We start from the raw sequence: 16,868 nt of genomic DNA on the forward strand, positions 1-16,868 counted from the left end.
CCTCCCCCTTTCCTTTGTATCAATTGGTCGGAGTTCAGCCTATTGTCGCCACAAGCTTCTTTTATTTCTGCGCTCAGTGTGAGCAGAGGCTCCCAGTCAGATCCGCAGGAGGGATTTCCAGCAGCAGCAGAGGCGAGGAGCGGATCCCACTCGAGGGCGGCAGTGCAGTCAGCGGTATCTCTCGGGCTCGGATGTGCGCAAGGCTGGAGCTCTCGAGCATTGGGGCCCCGACACTTTAATGGGACCCCGAGAACCGGGCAGGGGTTCTCCATTTTTTCGATACAATCGTCGCTCCACGGCCATGCCACAATGCTGATGATACCTCTGCTGGTGTTGCTGAGCCTGTTGGATCCCGTTTGTGCCCTGGCCCGCTGCGCCCCGGGCCAGGCTTGCGACCCCCGGCAGCGGAGGGACGCCGGGGGCCGCGGAGGAGTGTATGAACACCTCGGAGGAGCGCCAAGACGCAGGAAACTCTACTGCGCTACTAAATATCATTTACAAATCCATCCTAACGGGAAAATAGATGGATCCCTGGAGGAAAACAACCCGTTTAGTGAGTATTCACGCGGTTTTACGCACAGACAACTGCACCAACACTGACTAAATGACCACAGAAAAGTATAAGATATAGGCTATCATGTGACACAATGTGATCCATTTCTTTCTATCAGCGCTCATCTGAATTTCAAGTTGTTTAATGAAGGTTGATGAAGGTTCTAGATGCAGATTTGTGGAATGAAATAAAACACATTCAGATGCACTTTTAGGGTAAATGAAATACAGCCTATGCTTAAAATGTACGAACATGTGCCCATTCATACTGCATGTGGTGTTATTCATTTCTTTATATATTCTGATATGATGAATGTATCAGGATCAAATGTAATGTCATGTAATGTATCAGGATCTCTCAGTTTCACTGTCAGTCACTCAGTGAAGCGCGTCCGTGGTAGCTGCTGACGTGTGTGTGTGTGTGTGTGTGTGTGTGTGCGCGCGTGTTTGTGTGCGTGTGTGTGTGAAATCATGTCATTGCAAAGCTGCCGACATGCAGGTTAAGCTCCAGTAAAAGTATCAACATCCAGGCGGGACAGACGCGCTGTCCTAACGGATGCATTTATCGAATCAGCGACCATTAGAGCCTTTCACCAGCGCACAATAGGCCATTGACTCATCAAGCACTGATTGAAAAAGCCAATAAACATACTGAATGGGCGGGACGACGTGTCAAACACAACCGGATATTAATTCCTTTATTGGAAGTGTGACCAAAGTTTGTTTGTTTGTTTTAGCATGAATTAGTTTGTCATGTTTTCTTCTTGATTTCCATTGGTGGGCTGGTCAATAAACCGAATGATGTTGAAAAGAATCATGATGCATCTTCTATTAAACGTCCCCTACAGCTATAGGTTATGTTATATACCTGTTTTATGTTTATTATTTGTATTTGTTTGTCGTATGTTTCTCTGTATTGCAGGCATTATGGAAATTACAGCAGTGGATGTGGGCGTTGTGGCCATAAAAGGGCTTTTCACCAGCAGATATCTGGCCATGAATGATAAAGGTCGGCTGTATGCCTCGGTGGGTACAGATGATATCTCATATTCTACTGCGACACCTTCTCCACACCACGTACAGCTGCTGCTGACACGGGCAGAGGCAGCAGCTTACAGGCCTCACATATGACGGGGCGGAAAGATTTGGCTCTCACGTTTATCTGCTGTAACATGACACGTTTATCTGGAGTAGCCTAAATTGTGTTGTTTTATGGCTGACAGTGGCAGAGGGTGTTGTCGGAGCTGAGCGGAATGGAAACCCTCTCAGTGTCTTTGAGAAGCAAAACCACACGATAAGCTTCATGACAGATGTGGCTCACTGGTTTCTCCTTTCTTGTCTCACCAGGAAGTGTTCAACAAAGACTGTGAGTTTGTGGAGCGGATCCATGAGTTGGGGTACAACACCTACGCGTCACGCCACCACTCCACCGAGCAGCCGCTGCCGCCGGGCAGCAGCAGCAAGCGGCGCGCCAGCGCCAAGCGCCAGTGGTACGTCTCCATCAACGGCAAAGGCCGGCCGCGGCGAGGCTTCAAAACCCGAAGCACGGACAAAGCGTCACTTTTCCTGCCTCGAGTGCTGGGCAACAAGGACCATGAGATGGTGAGGCGGCTGAGAGACAGTCGGAGCGCACACCAACACGCGCATCAGCATGGCAGCCGCCGTGACCGCCGCAGACGCCGACATCGTGCCAGGAAAGGCCGGGGCCGACGGCCAGATGACTGAGCAGATTGTTATGGCGGGAGATGACCCTGTTGCCCTTTGACTCATCCAACCATGGAGCCCCTCATCTGGGCGCAGACTGTAGCTTGATGCAGTGGAGGATGTGGGGAGATGGCTTGGATTCTGCCGACTGGATTAGCAGACGTTTATGTTGTTGATGCAGAGAAAATAAATCCAAAGGAGAAGGAAAGACACAGTGTTGGGGCACATAGGCCTATCAGATGGAAGACATTCAGGAGACTGTGACACACACACACACACACACACACACACACAGCTGTATAACCTTCTATTACTGACACAGTCTGATTTCTTTAAAATGCTATTGTCATGTGAACAAATGTATTAATATAGTTGAAAACTTCCATCTTACTTTTTAAGAAGTTCTACTTTTGTACAAGAAATACTTTTACCATCAATTTGACACGAAGCAAAAGGCCTTTCAAAGAGCTTCTGCTGTATGCACTCTGCATGTACAGCCACTTCAGCTCTCCATTTCACAAACAGGATATTATACAATATTTTTGCTAATTTGAAGTGCTAACAAATGAGACGAATATTAAAGAGAGGACTTTAATCAGCAAAGCACTTTTTGTCAGATTCACATTAAGGTTGAAAGGGAAAGTCGTGTGAGATGTGTGTTACAATGTGATAGTCTGCTGTCTGTAAACTGAAAGATGTACTTTGTATATTTTTACTCATGAGATGAATATTTATTTGGTGCCTGTGTTGTAAATTATTGATAATTCTATTTCTGCATTTTCCCAATGTTGCTGTTTGTGTCATAGTTTTCACTCACCGCCTGGTTCCAACATAAAACACGATGGTTCTGACCCGTGGAAACAACTGGCTGATCTGTTCCAACAAGTTCCCAAAGTTTGTCTTCTCACACTTAGAATGGAGTGATTTACTCTGTTTAAAAAGAGGATTTATTCGAGAGATAAATGCAGTTTCCATCAGCGGCGGATGCACGATGCAGAGTGAAATACTGAAAACAATGCTCGGACATCATGCGCCCCAAACTAAGCAACCAAACCTAAAAACACCAGCATTCAAGAAACATTACTTTCCCGAGGTGAAGCAATTTCTAAAATCAGATATCTGTTTCATTCTTTCAAGGTAAACCGAGGTTGTACTTGAGCTGATGAAGTCTCACTTTCAGCTTTTCTTTCCTTCTGTTTTCCGGCCGCAGCTCTCTGAAGGCAGCACCGTCCGACACACACATCAGCTGGACTTTAACCCAGAACCAATTCTCTGCTTTTCCTCCATCACATAAAGGTTTTTTACGCATTCACTCCAAATGATAATAACAGATTTAGGTTTAGTTTCAGTGCATTTGTAAAATAGAATCCTCGATACTGTCAATACATTGTAAAATGTCAAAGCTGAGGATTATCTCATGGTTACTTGTAGCTTTTGGTACTGAAAGAGTAAATGATGACTTGTGACACCATGTACTCCCGTAGAGAACGGCCTGCTGCCGTGTTTCTCCTGTGGAGAGCAGTTGGACAGGTGTGGCTGTTAGCTCGGTTTATTACAACTTAGGGGTGTGCACCCCGCCCTCGCTCCCTCTCGCCCTGCTACAGCTCATTTGTTAAGTGCTGCACCTGTTGCTGCAACACGGCTGAGCAGAAACTACAAAGACAGCCATCCATGCAGAATTCGTCACAAGCAACATTGGGACTATTTAGTATGTTCAGGTTTTGCCGTGCCCTGCTCCCATCTATAGGTAGCTGCATATAAAGCCTTGTTATTCTATACCTGCGGGCCGGGGAGGCTTCCTGGCCCGGACAATAGCTCCTCCCAAGGGGGGCCTGGGAAGCGATGTCGCCTGAGACTTTTGGGATTTTTTTTTTGAAACACCGACCAAAAGTCACAGAGTCGACAAACAAGACAGGCCCTGCTGAAAGCAGAAACGGTGTCATACAAAGTGTAACCGCTTGCTATGGCTTGTTATGAATGCCAAACTCTAATATTACTCAACAGGAATGCGGGACTTCAGAGAGGTGAGGGCCTCTGGTGGCCTGTCTGTTTCATTTACCAACATTTATCTTCTGAATCTTTTTATCCATCACATCCCGCTCAAGGATCTGCCTTACGAAGATGTATCAATAAAAACAGCATCAATATCCGCGGTGCTGACGCGGTACAGGGATTCCTTGGAGAGCGTTCTGATGTTAATTACATATTTCCTCAATAATTCTACGCCCATCATTCAGAAAGTGAAACGTTGAAGATCCCGTTTGCCACAACTTCAGTAAATGGGACACATAAAATCAGTGTTGATATAAAAAGCTATCTCAGAACCTTCATACAGGTTTCTTAGTTGTAACCAATGGCATGCCTTAAAACAATTAAATCATAATTTACAAGTGCTTTATTAGTTATAAACCAGTCCATTCAACCAGATCCTTCAGTCGGACTGGACTGTGTGAACACTTACCTCCTACAGAGGATCTGGACCAAAATCTATTCATTAACAACTTAGTCAGCATTTATTCATTTATTACCAATTCATAACTGCGTGTTTACCCTTTTCATTTGAGCCTTAAAATAGCTTGTTGTTAAAGACGTATAACTGATCTAAAATACTATCTATAAACTATTAATAAAGTTGTTATTTAAACCTTTTGAAAAGAGCGCCTCATCACAACTTTCTTCACTGACTTTTCTTTAGTGCACACGCCTTCCACACACATGACTGAAGGGTGTTTTATGCTCTCATCATCATGTTACATGCGTATGGAATAAACCAATGGGTCCCAGACAGAAGCTGCACTCGGTCCCTGCTGATACTGAATGTTGCCAATGTGTCAGAATGGGACTTTTTACCTCACTCTCTCCTAATAATAACTAAATGAAAGAACTGTGCGCTGTGTAGTTATTATTGGGACTGACATGAACATGGTCCCTGAGCTCATAGCGGCTGACTGTAACTGGGTGTGCACATGTAAATAGTGACCCCTAGAGGCAGATGGGTGTCTCTCCTCCAGACAGCAGTGGTTTGTGCATCTCGTTGGATCAGTCGGAGTTTGGCAGAACTGCTCAATGCCCTCTGCAGGCAGCCCACAGCCAGTGGACTCAGAACATCTCCAAATAGTTCAGTCAAAAAAGCAAAGTACATCAAATGGTGTTCTTCATGACCAAAGTGATGTTTCAACAATCATCAAAATGTTACTGCTTTCACAGAATGAAAAGGTTTTCAAAAGCTCAGCCCAATTGCCTTTAAACCAAAACCTAAGTTGAAATGAATAACAGTTTTACACAGTTATAAACTATTTTGCCATAATCTGAATATTTAGAAAGAAAAGCCACTTAAAAGTATTACTTTTAAAAATGACATACAAACCTAAATAAGACATGTGTCTGCAGAAGACCTTCAATAGACTGTATGGCACGTCGTGCCTCCAGTCCAGCAGCAGTTCAGTTCAGCTGTCCAGCTGAACTGTGCCAACAATATCAGAGGAAATATCGCTCCACCTCTGTTTGGATACACAACATGACACTGATACACACATTCAGTGTCGGGTAGGACAGCGTTTCACACCATTCAGAGACATGTGATCCATTAACAGGTTGATAGCCCAACAGATCCATGTGCAGTGTGTGATACAATGGTGAGACGTCTTGACTTTCAGTAGCTGATTATTACTGCAGCGTGGATACAAGGAATAAGGGAACGGAATAACTCTGCCCTGATAGTGAAAGAATTAGGTTTTGATGTCCACAACATTGGGAACATCAACTCACTGCATGTTATGTACACCATATTTTCAATGTTGGAAAATGACTTTTATCTGTGGCTCTTCAAACTTTTAATGTTGATCTTTGGTTAAAATCAATTCTTGGGGCAAAGAAAAGCAGAGTAGACGGGGAGTGTTAGTTAGAATCAGTGACAATGCTTTTTGATCAAAAGTCAATTTAAAAAGCATGCTTATTTTCCTGTATTCATGAATTACAAGAAGATGCAGTGCATCGCTTTGGAAGTGTTGAATAAACAAGTCGGAGAATGAATGCTCGTGTTGAATGTTGAGACATTTTAGGATCTGAATGTCAGCTGTCACCCAGTGAAATCTAAAACCTCTTCCCCTACATGCAACCCAAAACCACAATGACTTCAGTACAACATACACAACAAATAAAGCTGCACATACAGTGACTTACGAAGGAGGGACACATCTCAACATCGTTTTAATTAAGAGTGATAGTCGGAGATTACAGAACCATGGACAGCTACAGCACAGAAGCTGTCGCTATACTCGGCTCACAGATGTCTTCAGGACTTTAATTCCAGGAACACTCTGAACGAGCCAGCTCAGACTCCAGAGGACCAGTGTCCCAACGCTCGTAATATCCGTGATGTCCATCTGTTCAGCCTTCCAGCATATTGGTGGTGCAGAAGTCTTACTATCCATCAGGTTCCCTGAAGGTGTGATGCTATGCCAGTCAACTTGTTTCCAGCATGTGAGGTGATCCAGTACTCTCACTGCTATACTGGAGTTTCCTGATAGTCTAGCAGTCCATCAGCCCATGAGGTGGTCCAGGGCATCTCGTGGCACATTAGTATCTCTGCTTCCAGTGGCAAAGACGTTGTCCTGGAGGTCAGAAATATGTTTTGCTGGAGCTTCAGTGGTCAATAAGTTGTCCAAGAGGTCCAGTAGTCCACAGTTGGCCTCGTCAGCCAATGGTGAAATAAAGGAGGGAATGCCATTGACTTTGCTTTATTTCAATGGACATCAAAAGCAATGCACCAGTGCATCTGAACGACTGAAGGATGACGCAGCAAAGACATGCTGCCATGACAACAGTTTGTTAATATTATTAAAACAAAAAGAAATTGAACAAAAATCTAAAACTTCAGAGAATGACGTGAGTATTGCTGTCTTTAATACAATAGTGCACCAAATTTGTCATCAACAGAAGAGAAGAGAAGAGAGTCCTGCAGAGAGACAGAAACAGCAACAACAGGACACACACAGCAGAATACAATTCAAAAAATGTATATAATCTCGTCATACAAGTTTTTTATTATTATTTTATTACAAAAACGGACACACGCTCTATTGCCACATATTACAGTTGAAGAACTTGACAAGTGATTGAGTTGTAACGTCAGAAGCGTGTAATGTTGTCCAACAATGACTATCACTCTGCAAACTCTCTATTTAGTCGTTGTTGTCTCTCAGGGCAGGACATGGTGTCCCTTCAGTCTGAAGTTGGCGTGTTTTCATCGGCTTGAATCGGACCTGTTTGTTCTGTTATTGTTCATCTATAGAACTGTCTCCTGTCTCGAGACCACGCTCTGTTAACTTGACTGTTTCCTATTTTACATCCTCTATACATAAATGATGATATTCTGCTGCTGATAATGAAAGCCTGACACAAAGAAGTTGGCTTTATCATAATAACGCCTTTATTCATGTATTTTCTACAAACTGTTATTTGATTTCAATAAAGCCTCAGCAGTGTTTGTGAGGCTAGTTTGTAGGTTTCTTGTCGGTGCGGAGCTGTGATGTAATGTGTCTGTAGGTATAAATATAGAGGCATGGCTGCACAGCGTCGAGATCAATGTCGCTCCGGCGCTAAAGCCAGTGCGCCTGTCGGTCTGGGAATGAGCGCAACATCCACACGCTCCTCTCTGCCGCGTCGCTGCTTCTTCTGCTTCTTCTCGCTTCATTGGGAAGGCAAACGCCGGGAGGCTGCTTTCAGAGCCAGACCCGGGATGGGCTCTCTGGTGGCCCTGCGGACTGTCCTGGTACTGGGCCTGGTGACCGGACTGGCGGGATGCGCCCTCGGCTTGAACGGCACAGCGGAGCGCTGGGAGGCCCTCTACTCCCGGTCTCTGGCGCGGATCCCAGGGGAGAAGCGGGAGGAGACCAACCGGGACAGCGACTATCTCCTGGGCATTAAAAGGTTGCGGCGCCTCTATTGCAACGTGGGGATCGGCTTTCATATTCAGGTGTTACCGGACGGTAGAATCGCGGGAGTACACAATGAAAACGGTGACAGTAAGTTGCATCAATATGTATTCATTAGATCGACTGTATGCAACTGATTGTGCATTTCCTCCCTTTTGACCCGTTTATTCTCAGTCAGTTTCTCACAGTGTAGGACAACACAATCACTCATTTACCGTTAAAGCTCATCTCATCTGTTTTAGCTTTAAGGAAATCAACTAAATGACGAAACAAGATTCTTTTGAGCGTGTTTTCAGCTCATGCTGATCCAAACCTTTACGTTTCACTCCAGTCAACACTGGCCGATGTTGCATGAGATTCTGCTGGTGTTGTCAGTGAACACTTTACAGATCAACGGATTGATCCATGCGTTCGTGCCAACATCTGGACTCCTTCCGCCCGCTGAGAGCTCGCTGTGATCCAGACCCGCGGCCAGCCAGCACCTAAAGTTAGGACACAGTTCATCGAGCCATCTGTTCAGACAGATTAAGCCCAGCAGTCCAAGACAAAGGCATGCACTGCCTCACATGTGCAGACGCGTAGAATAACAAAAGAAAAGAATCAAATGTCATCCCTGTCGTCCCGTGTGTGTGGAAGACGGTCCCGGAGCAACGCAACGGCGACCTGCGGAACTGACAGGCTGGGAAGCTAAAGCATGCTGGGGAATTCAAGCATGTTGCTTTTTTGTGCTGCCTCTGTACTATTTTGAGACAAGGCACAAAGATTCAGGGAGATACATTACAGAAAACCTCTGCGAGGAATTCAAGCAACTGTAAAGCATTTGAACATGTTGGCAGGAACAAAGGAGACACACAGAAGGCAGCAAGGCAGCAAGGCAGGCCTTCCATATCTCTGCATTCACACGATTTACCTCCGGAGACTTACAAAAGAATACAATGATGACTGATGATTGACAAGATGTTGTTATATGGTCAGTTGTGACATGTTAGCAACCAAACCGTCTGGAGTATATGAAAGTCCTATTTTATATGAAATATTTAGAGATATTTAATAAAGTTCAGGGCTATGGATGAATACCTTAGTAAGCAAATTAAGAGTTCATCACAGTGACACCGTGCACCGGCTCGACTTTTTCACTTTTACTGATACAAACAAATCCACAATGTGATCAGGTGCACAGTGCCACACCTCGCCAAACTCAATCAGGGTGAAACCAAAATGAATCTACTTGTGTTGTTGAGCATCAAAGAGCACACTGCTCCTCTTGAATGTACGTGCTCATCAGTATTTACAGCTTGAATCTCAGCTAGAAACAGATTTCTTTTGCTGTCTGATGAGCTCCTGACTGTCCAGCTCATCATGTGACGCTCTCAGTGAGTTCAGTGTCTCAGTGTGGGTTCTCTCCATCAAAGCAGTGTGTTTCAGTGTGTGATTTGTTTTCCCTGAAGGTCTTCTGCAGATCTCTCCAGTGGAGAGAGGAGTGGTGACTCTGCTGGGCGCTGGCAGCAGACTCTTTGTGGCCATGAACCGGCGAGGAAAGCTGTACGGATCTGTGAGTACCAACACTGTGAACGACTGCGCCTTGTTCATTTGTTTGCTGTCATTAAGTCTGAAAGTACCGGAATGTGCAAATCAAATCATTTCGTCTCTCCAGAGTTTCCACCACTTTCTTTCTTCCCTTGGTGTCATTGTGAGCAGCGTTAGCTTTCAAACACTGAAACTAAAACGACTGACAGGAAAATGAGTCAAATCAAGGTGGAGTTCAGGAGCAGGTTGCACCACTTCTTCTTCATCCGAGTTATGTTATAACAGAGTAATAACTAGATGTTCATTTGCACATCCCTGAATTAATACATGGAGAGAAGTTAAATATCTATACACAACTGTTGCTTAGCATAAAATGGACAAAAGTTGTATGGCCTGTTTAGATTGAAACTTAATCAAATGCTGTTTATTAATCATCTAAATTAAGAAGATTTTTACCAAAATAACACAATATATCTCAAATTATGAAAATTAATATGCCAATAACGTCAAAATCAAAGACTAAATATTAACCAACTCCGACTAACTCTGAAACACGTTGCTTTATGCATGCATGCATTCATTCAGAAGGACTCGCGTTTAACTTAAGGGATGGTTGTTCCGCAGTGGACGGAGCAATGATGGAACAGCTTGTTATGCTGCTGGGATGAAGCTACGGCAGTTATGAAGTGTTAATGGTGCAGCACAATGAAGTCAATCATTGAATCACTGGTTTGAATCCTGCTAGATGATGCTAGCTAAGCTAGAAGACTTGCCTTCCCAAACGTACTGCTCAAGTGACGGACCTGATGCGACTCAATCCACTTCTGACCAATGTGTGGACAAACAGCACTTCCTGCTTCTTGTAAAGGTGCAATGTGTAAGATCTATCAAGAATTGTAGTTTCAAACATTCATTGAATGAAGTACCATTATCAACAGGATGTGAAGAGGTTGCAGTGCTGACGTTATGGCAGAGACATCTATGAGATATCTACTGGAATGCTAACCAGCTAGCCCCAGCTAGCTCAAGATGCAACAGCTGGTCACTGCAGCGTCCAGTCTCAGTCCAACATGTGAGGATGAAGAAGCTTCAATAATACATTCAGGGTCCGTGTACATTTTGACAGTTAGTTTATTGGTTAAAATCCAAAGCGGCAGAAACAAGAAAACAAGCTCCGCCCTCGCCTCATCCTCCCACCACCAGGTGGCTGCTTCGCCGAGAGTACAGCATACAGTGGCACCGTAACACGGGCTTCAGCGAGCAGGTAGCTCAGACTGAAACTGAAAGCCCAGCACTGGGGGTCAGATGCTCCGACTGCCCAACCAATCAGCTGCCGTAGGACACCGGTTAGACCCGGCGCTCCACCAGCAGTTGTGGCTCCTCGTTTTGAATCAATCCGCTAAATGAAGCCAATAAACAAGCTCTCAGAATGTGACGTATTCCTGCCCTGCAGTCACTTAGTCGTTAGCTTCTTTAATGGCTGTGGATTTAGATTGTATGGACACAACAGTAGAGGTGGAACGCTGCCCCTGCTGCTCTGGAGTAGGTGGCTCGGTATTATATGTTGCACCTTTAAAGAATACAACAGCATATACTGATGAAGCAACACTCAAATAAGTTAATAACTTCATTCAATTTGAAACAGCCTCATCAGTCTTCCACTTGCTGAGAGAGAACAGTGCATCAGAGCACGGTGTCCTGAGTCCTGCTCATTCACATCATTCATCATTCATCATTTTTTGTACAATAGTTTTGTGGTCAGAAATAAAGCAATAGTTTGATAGTAATCACAAATACAGACTTGACCCCCCCCCCCCCCCCCGACACACACACACACACACACACACGTACTAATGTCCCAGAATCTTTGTTTTGTCTCTGCCTTTAAACAATCAGCATTTTGAAATGATTGGCGTGGACATCTCCCTCTTCTCTCTTTCAGTTACACTACAACAACGAGTGCACGTTCAAAGAGAAGCTCCTCGCCAACAACTACAACGCCTACGAGTCCGTGGCGTACCCGCGGATGTACATCGGCCTGAGTAAGAATGGCAAAACAAAAAGAGGAAACCGAGTGTCCCCCGCCATGACGGTGACACATTTCTTGCCAAGAATCTAGTGGCTTCATAAATAGACTTCACCTCAATATGGAGCCGGGGGGGATTCCAGACCATGATGCACTTTCACTGATGCAAGTGGATCATATTTCTTTAGCTGTGTATATATTCATTTTTAAAATTTATGTTTAACAATTTTTTTAAAGAGTGGTTTTGTCTTTTCAATGTTGGGGGGGGGGGGGGGGCAAAGAGGCTAAACGCGTTTTCATTTTCTAATTTATCCGATTTTTGCTGCTACTCAATGGATTCCTGTCTACCGATGTTGCTTTTTTACTTTGCACTGATTGGAAAACATGCAACAGTGCATGTTTATGGCTGTACAATGTTTTTATTTAACATATTATTCTCATCAAAACAGGACCTTTATCAGCCTCAAACATGTGTCAGAAGTGACACTGATTGCCAAATGCTGCAGCTCTTTGTGTGGCACTGGAGCCTAATTGAAACAGTATCATCTTACTGCGGGGGGGAATAGAGGAGGAGGACAAGGGAGACCAAGAACCCCCACAACCTCCACTGGACTGTTTATAGACCTGCCAGGGGTGGGGTGACCTTTGAACTTTTCTGCTGTCAATCTCAGTCAGACCTATAAGACTGCAGATAGCGAGCGGCTTCCTCGCTGACGTTCTATAAGTGTGGAATCTGGGCGTTTGAAGGTCAAAGTGCTGAAGTGCAGCCAGACTGTAGAGCGGCTTATTCTTTGCGTCTGCTTGCGTCTGCTTGCGTCTGCTTGCGTCTGCTTGCGTCTGCTTGCGTCTGCTTGCGTCTGCTTGCGTCTGCTTGCGTCTGCTTGCGTCTGCTTGCGTCTGCTTGTCAGTAGCTGCTGGACTGGAAGGAGTGAGTCTGCTGCTGGTATGAAGCGGGAGCAGTGTCGCTCGGGACCGGGGGCTTTGTGCCCGTTGAACACATGTTGACCATGCTGCCGGTGGTGTGCCAAATGTTGTCCCCCCTCGATCATGTCATTCCCTTCATCATCTTTGCATTCACTTCAAAAGATGCTGTGTATTTTAGTTCTTTGAAAGAAGATATATCTTGTATATATGTCTTTCTCCAACAAAGGAAAAGTTCATTTCATAAGCAATGAAACACTCCTAACTCAGCCCAATACACTCTTTAACTTTTGTCGCTGTCATTTTATAACAGCAAGAAAAAAGCCAGAAAGCAAATAAACATATTTCTCAAATTGTCGAATTATTTCTTTAATGATCTTCGCATCTTCAAACACAGTCTTCCGTCAATTTGTAAAGGCATTTCTCAGGCTATACATCAGTGCATTTCCCCTCCAGTCGTTTCCTTGTGCAGTAATAAACAGAAAGATATTCAGGACAAAACAAGCTCAATTTGTTGAGGACACAAAGTTTGGCACAGTTCCGGTACAACCAGTTTCCAATTCCCTCTTGCTCGCCCTGTGTTACGAAACCAACAGCCCGTTTCAAGCTTTGCTGTAGCTTCCTGCAGCATGGGTCGCCTCATGCACTCGCTCAGTGGACTTGCCATATCTCCCGGACTCTCCTCTCTGTATTGGTCTGCGTCTGTCTCCCTGTGACTCTCTGCACTGGACTGCAGCCTGGCTCTGGTGGCCATGTTGTCCTAGTTGCACCTTGTCACGTTCCGGCTATCTTTATCCTGCAATTTACTTTTAGAAAGGATAATCATGGGACAACTATTTACAGACAGCTGTTGGACTGTACTATATGCTGGGGCCAGTAACCCTATATTTTCTGGAGAGGTGCGTTTGATGTGCTCGCGTTGGTGCAACTGATGAATAAATCCACCAATCATCAACAACACATGTCAAAAGATGAACTGGTGACATTTGAGCTATTTTCTGTTTTTTATTCTTTACTATGCGCTTGTTTTCTTATTCAGTCTTTAATCTGAGATCTCAGCTTCCACATTCCACAGAAGAGAGCATCTCTTGTCAGCAGTCCAACTCCTGTTGGAATCGTACTTGTTGCTCTGTTGAGTGAGAGTGCCTTCATGATGCATTACAGCAGAGGCCTGCCACACTGAGCGCACACGCTAGCTATTAAGTTGCAAATATGCTCAAGCAAATATCATGCAAAGTGTCGCTGTAGTGCTTTGGGCTGTGATTCCTGCAAAGCAGCATGGTGTGGAGACTGAGCCAAGCCAAGCAGGCGCAATACTCTGAGATATTGTGAGATGTGTCAAATTGTCAGAATCAGTGCACAAGTCACTGTGTGCTCTCCTGTTACAGCGGCTCTGGTTCAATCTCCAGCAGTGATGCGTGCAGGTATACTGTGTGTCTGCTCACAGCTGTGCTCGGTGTTCTCCTGTGTCCCTGCTTTGCATGGTGGGCATTGTGTTTACAGCAGAATACCTTTCTGCCCTCTGTCACTGACCCAGGGCCAGTCCTCTACTCCGGCTGCTCATTTGGTTCTTCAGCTACAGTCCAAGCAAGACCAATGCAGTTGTTAGAGTCCGCAGTCTGTGGCTGGTGCCAAATGGTTCACGTCCACATGCAGGTTGAGAGTGTCTGACCATGTGGACTCTTACAGAAAGGCTGCTGTACACTGATCACAAGAAGCACTCCTTGATTTCATTATCCTGCCCAACATCATCCCAATATTCCCGAGTATCCTCCCAAGTCGCTGTTGAAGGGATAATTCTCTCAGCACCCTCTTGGTATCTAGTCGTGCAGACGGTTTTGGGTTTGAGACCTCGTCCTTCAAACACTAAAGGCAGTGTCCCTGTCACTATGGATAACCCACAGAACAACATGGTTTGACTGGAACTACTTTCTACTGAAGAAATAGTGCCAATGAACACTAACAGGATGTTGTGAGGATTATCCAGAGCAGCAGGAACACCGTTCCTAAATGTGAGGTTTTTTGTTGCTGAAAGCACAACAAAAGATGGAGGAAAAATATGAGAAACAAATACTATGAATGGCTGGATGTAGAGAGGAAATGTGTTTTTATATGTAGATATAATTTACGTGATCTGACCATTTTGCAGTGAGATCGTGTGTCAGGGAGTGCGTCTGTAACACGCTCCCTTCAGGACAGAATCAGTTCTCCTGTAGTTACAGACCTGAGTGAACTGTAAACTGTTGATCTCTCTCTGACTCTGCTGCCTGCGGGAAGGACTTTCTTTGGAGAGGTGGTGATATGATACTGTACTATCTATGATTCTGAGTCCTGTGGTCTTCTGACAATTTTGTATGAACTGTTTTTATCAGTTGTCCTGTAGTTTTATGCAGGCCTCAATGAATGTCCCACAGTATGTGCTGTGCACATGGCTATAGTCCAACTTAACCAATAAAATCCTGATCCCTTGAATGTAAGCTGTGTTCCTATCTGTGTTTCTGTAGTAAGATTATCTTTTATCATACAGTTATCTTTCAATTAAATGGTTTGTGTGTCAAAAAGTGTATTCATTATACGATGCAAAGTATTGGGTGTTATGAATGACATTGATTTAACTACAGCCTGTGACTGGTGTCCATCCACACAGAAGCACGGCACGCCGTCCTCAGCTGAAAGATGTTTACACATGTTCTTCACGGACGAGACAAACGCACATTTCAGTCTCATTATCGACTGAAAGTCCTTTTGTTTCTCTTTATTTCTCTTTTTTTACACTGTCTCAAGTTTGTCTGTGAGGGACTTTTACAACATCCTCACTGTAGTGACCCAGATGTTCTGGTGAACAAGGACACTCCAACAAGTAAGTGTTCCACTTGCATAAAGCTGAAACTGCTTTTCAAAAGAATGGTGAAAAGGATCCTGAATTGCACTGTAGAGAGAATGGTGTCCCGCTAACCCTGTATCCTTCTGCTATCTGCTTGATAACATCATTCACCTTTCACTGCCACACTTTGTAACAGGCTCTATGGTGTAGATGAAATGTTTCAAGTCAAAACTTCACAAAATACATAGTGCAACTGTTTTCACTGACCCAATGCATCAAATAGTGCAACCAGTGCTGCCTAGGCTTCCAACCACAACCTTCTACGCACCCTTCGAGTTCGTTGTGGGCGTGTCAATAGACGACCTTTAGATGCGTAGTCTTTTCAAAATAAACTTTTGCCTTCACAGGTAGTTTGAGTTCGACAATAAAACCACTTTGTGAGTTTTTTGGAAGAGCATAGTTGACGTTAACTTGACTCACTGAAGACTTGTGTGACGTGACGGTCCTGTGTTTGTATGCATTGGGAGTGAGAGCGGGTCGGTTGGGTACAGTACAGCCACACATCAGAGGCAAGTCAGCATTGGCTGGTTCACACGTCTTCACTTTTGTGCTACGTGTGAACCGTTCACAAACACCAGCTGCATCGCAGACACATCCTCTTGCATGTCCACTCCCATGATGGCGGCTCACCCGTTTGCACGTGGGCTTTTCTTTCTTTGTGTCTGTGTTAGTGTTTTTGTCAATCACTCCTTCTGCGCTCAGTGGAAGTTTCATATGTCTGAATGAAACCGTGTTGGGGTGAAGTGGACCTTCCATGTGTGTGTCCTCTGCGATCTCTGTGATTTGAACAAATGCAGCCCAAAGGTGTGTGGCAGTTGCTGTTTACCCAAAAGATACATCATCGTAGCTTTGCATGCATTTAGACACCAAGTTGTCCAAAATCAAGCGTGCTTGACCAAAGACTTCCAGCATCACTATGTGGAGTTCAATTGCAACAAATAGTCTTGAGTCCTAACATTGAAGAGGTAGTTGCACTTTTAAAACATCACTTTATGAGGGTGGATTTTAAGTGTAATTTAAAAGCAGGGATAATAGATTTGAGAGAATTTTAAAAATCACTGACATGCTCAATATAAACAATAGTCCGAGCCAGAAAGTCACATGCGGCTGATGATTGGCTGCTCTCTCCATCCCTCTCTTTTTAAAATAACAATGCAGAATTCAATCTTCTTCACCACAGAGAGTCTTAAGTTCTGGGAAACAATCACAGTTTGACAGAATAATCAGTAAATAATAAATAATAAGAAATAATAATAAGAAGAAATAATAATAATAATAAGGTTTTCAGTTTCTCTCAAAATTTGAAAGTCAATTTTTA

General features: G+C 44.3%; 2 protein-coding genes across 2 annotated transcripts; both read left to right on the top strand.

The window, feature by feature from the left end:
- Positions 1 to 309: 309 nt before the first annotated feature.
- On the top strand, positions 310 to 2,277 carry fgf3 (fibroblast growth factor 3; the record flags this gene model as incomplete). Its single annotated transcript, XM_079292977.1, has 3 exons — positions 310 to 553; positions 1,475 to 1,578; positions 1,900 to 2,277. The coding sequence occupies 3 exons, from the start codon at positions 310 to 312 to the stop codon at positions 2,275 to 2,277; spliced, it is 726 nt and encodes a 241-aa protein (XP_079149103.1).
- Positions 2,278 to 7,777: 5,500 nt separating this feature from the next.
- Positions 7,778 to 11,838, top strand: fgf4 (fibroblast growth factor 4; the record flags this gene model as incomplete). The annotated part of the gene is made up of 3 exons (XM_079294610.1): positions 7,778 to 8,282; positions 9,641 to 9,744; positions 11,662 to 11,838. The coding sequence occupies exons 1-3, from the start codon at positions 7,820 to 7,822 to the stop codon at positions 11,836 to 11,838; spliced, it is 744 nt and encodes a 247-aa protein (XP_079150736.1). The 5' UTR covers positions 7,778 to 7,819.
- Between the last annotated feature and the right edge of the window lie 5,030 nt (positions 11,839 to 16,868).

This window comes from Melanostigma gelatinosum, assembly GCF_949748355.1.
Source record: "Melanostigma gelatinosum genome assembly, chromosome: 2".
NCBI lineage: Eukaryota > Metazoa > Chordata > Actinopteri > Perciformes > Zoarcidae > Melanostigma > Melanostigma gelatinosum.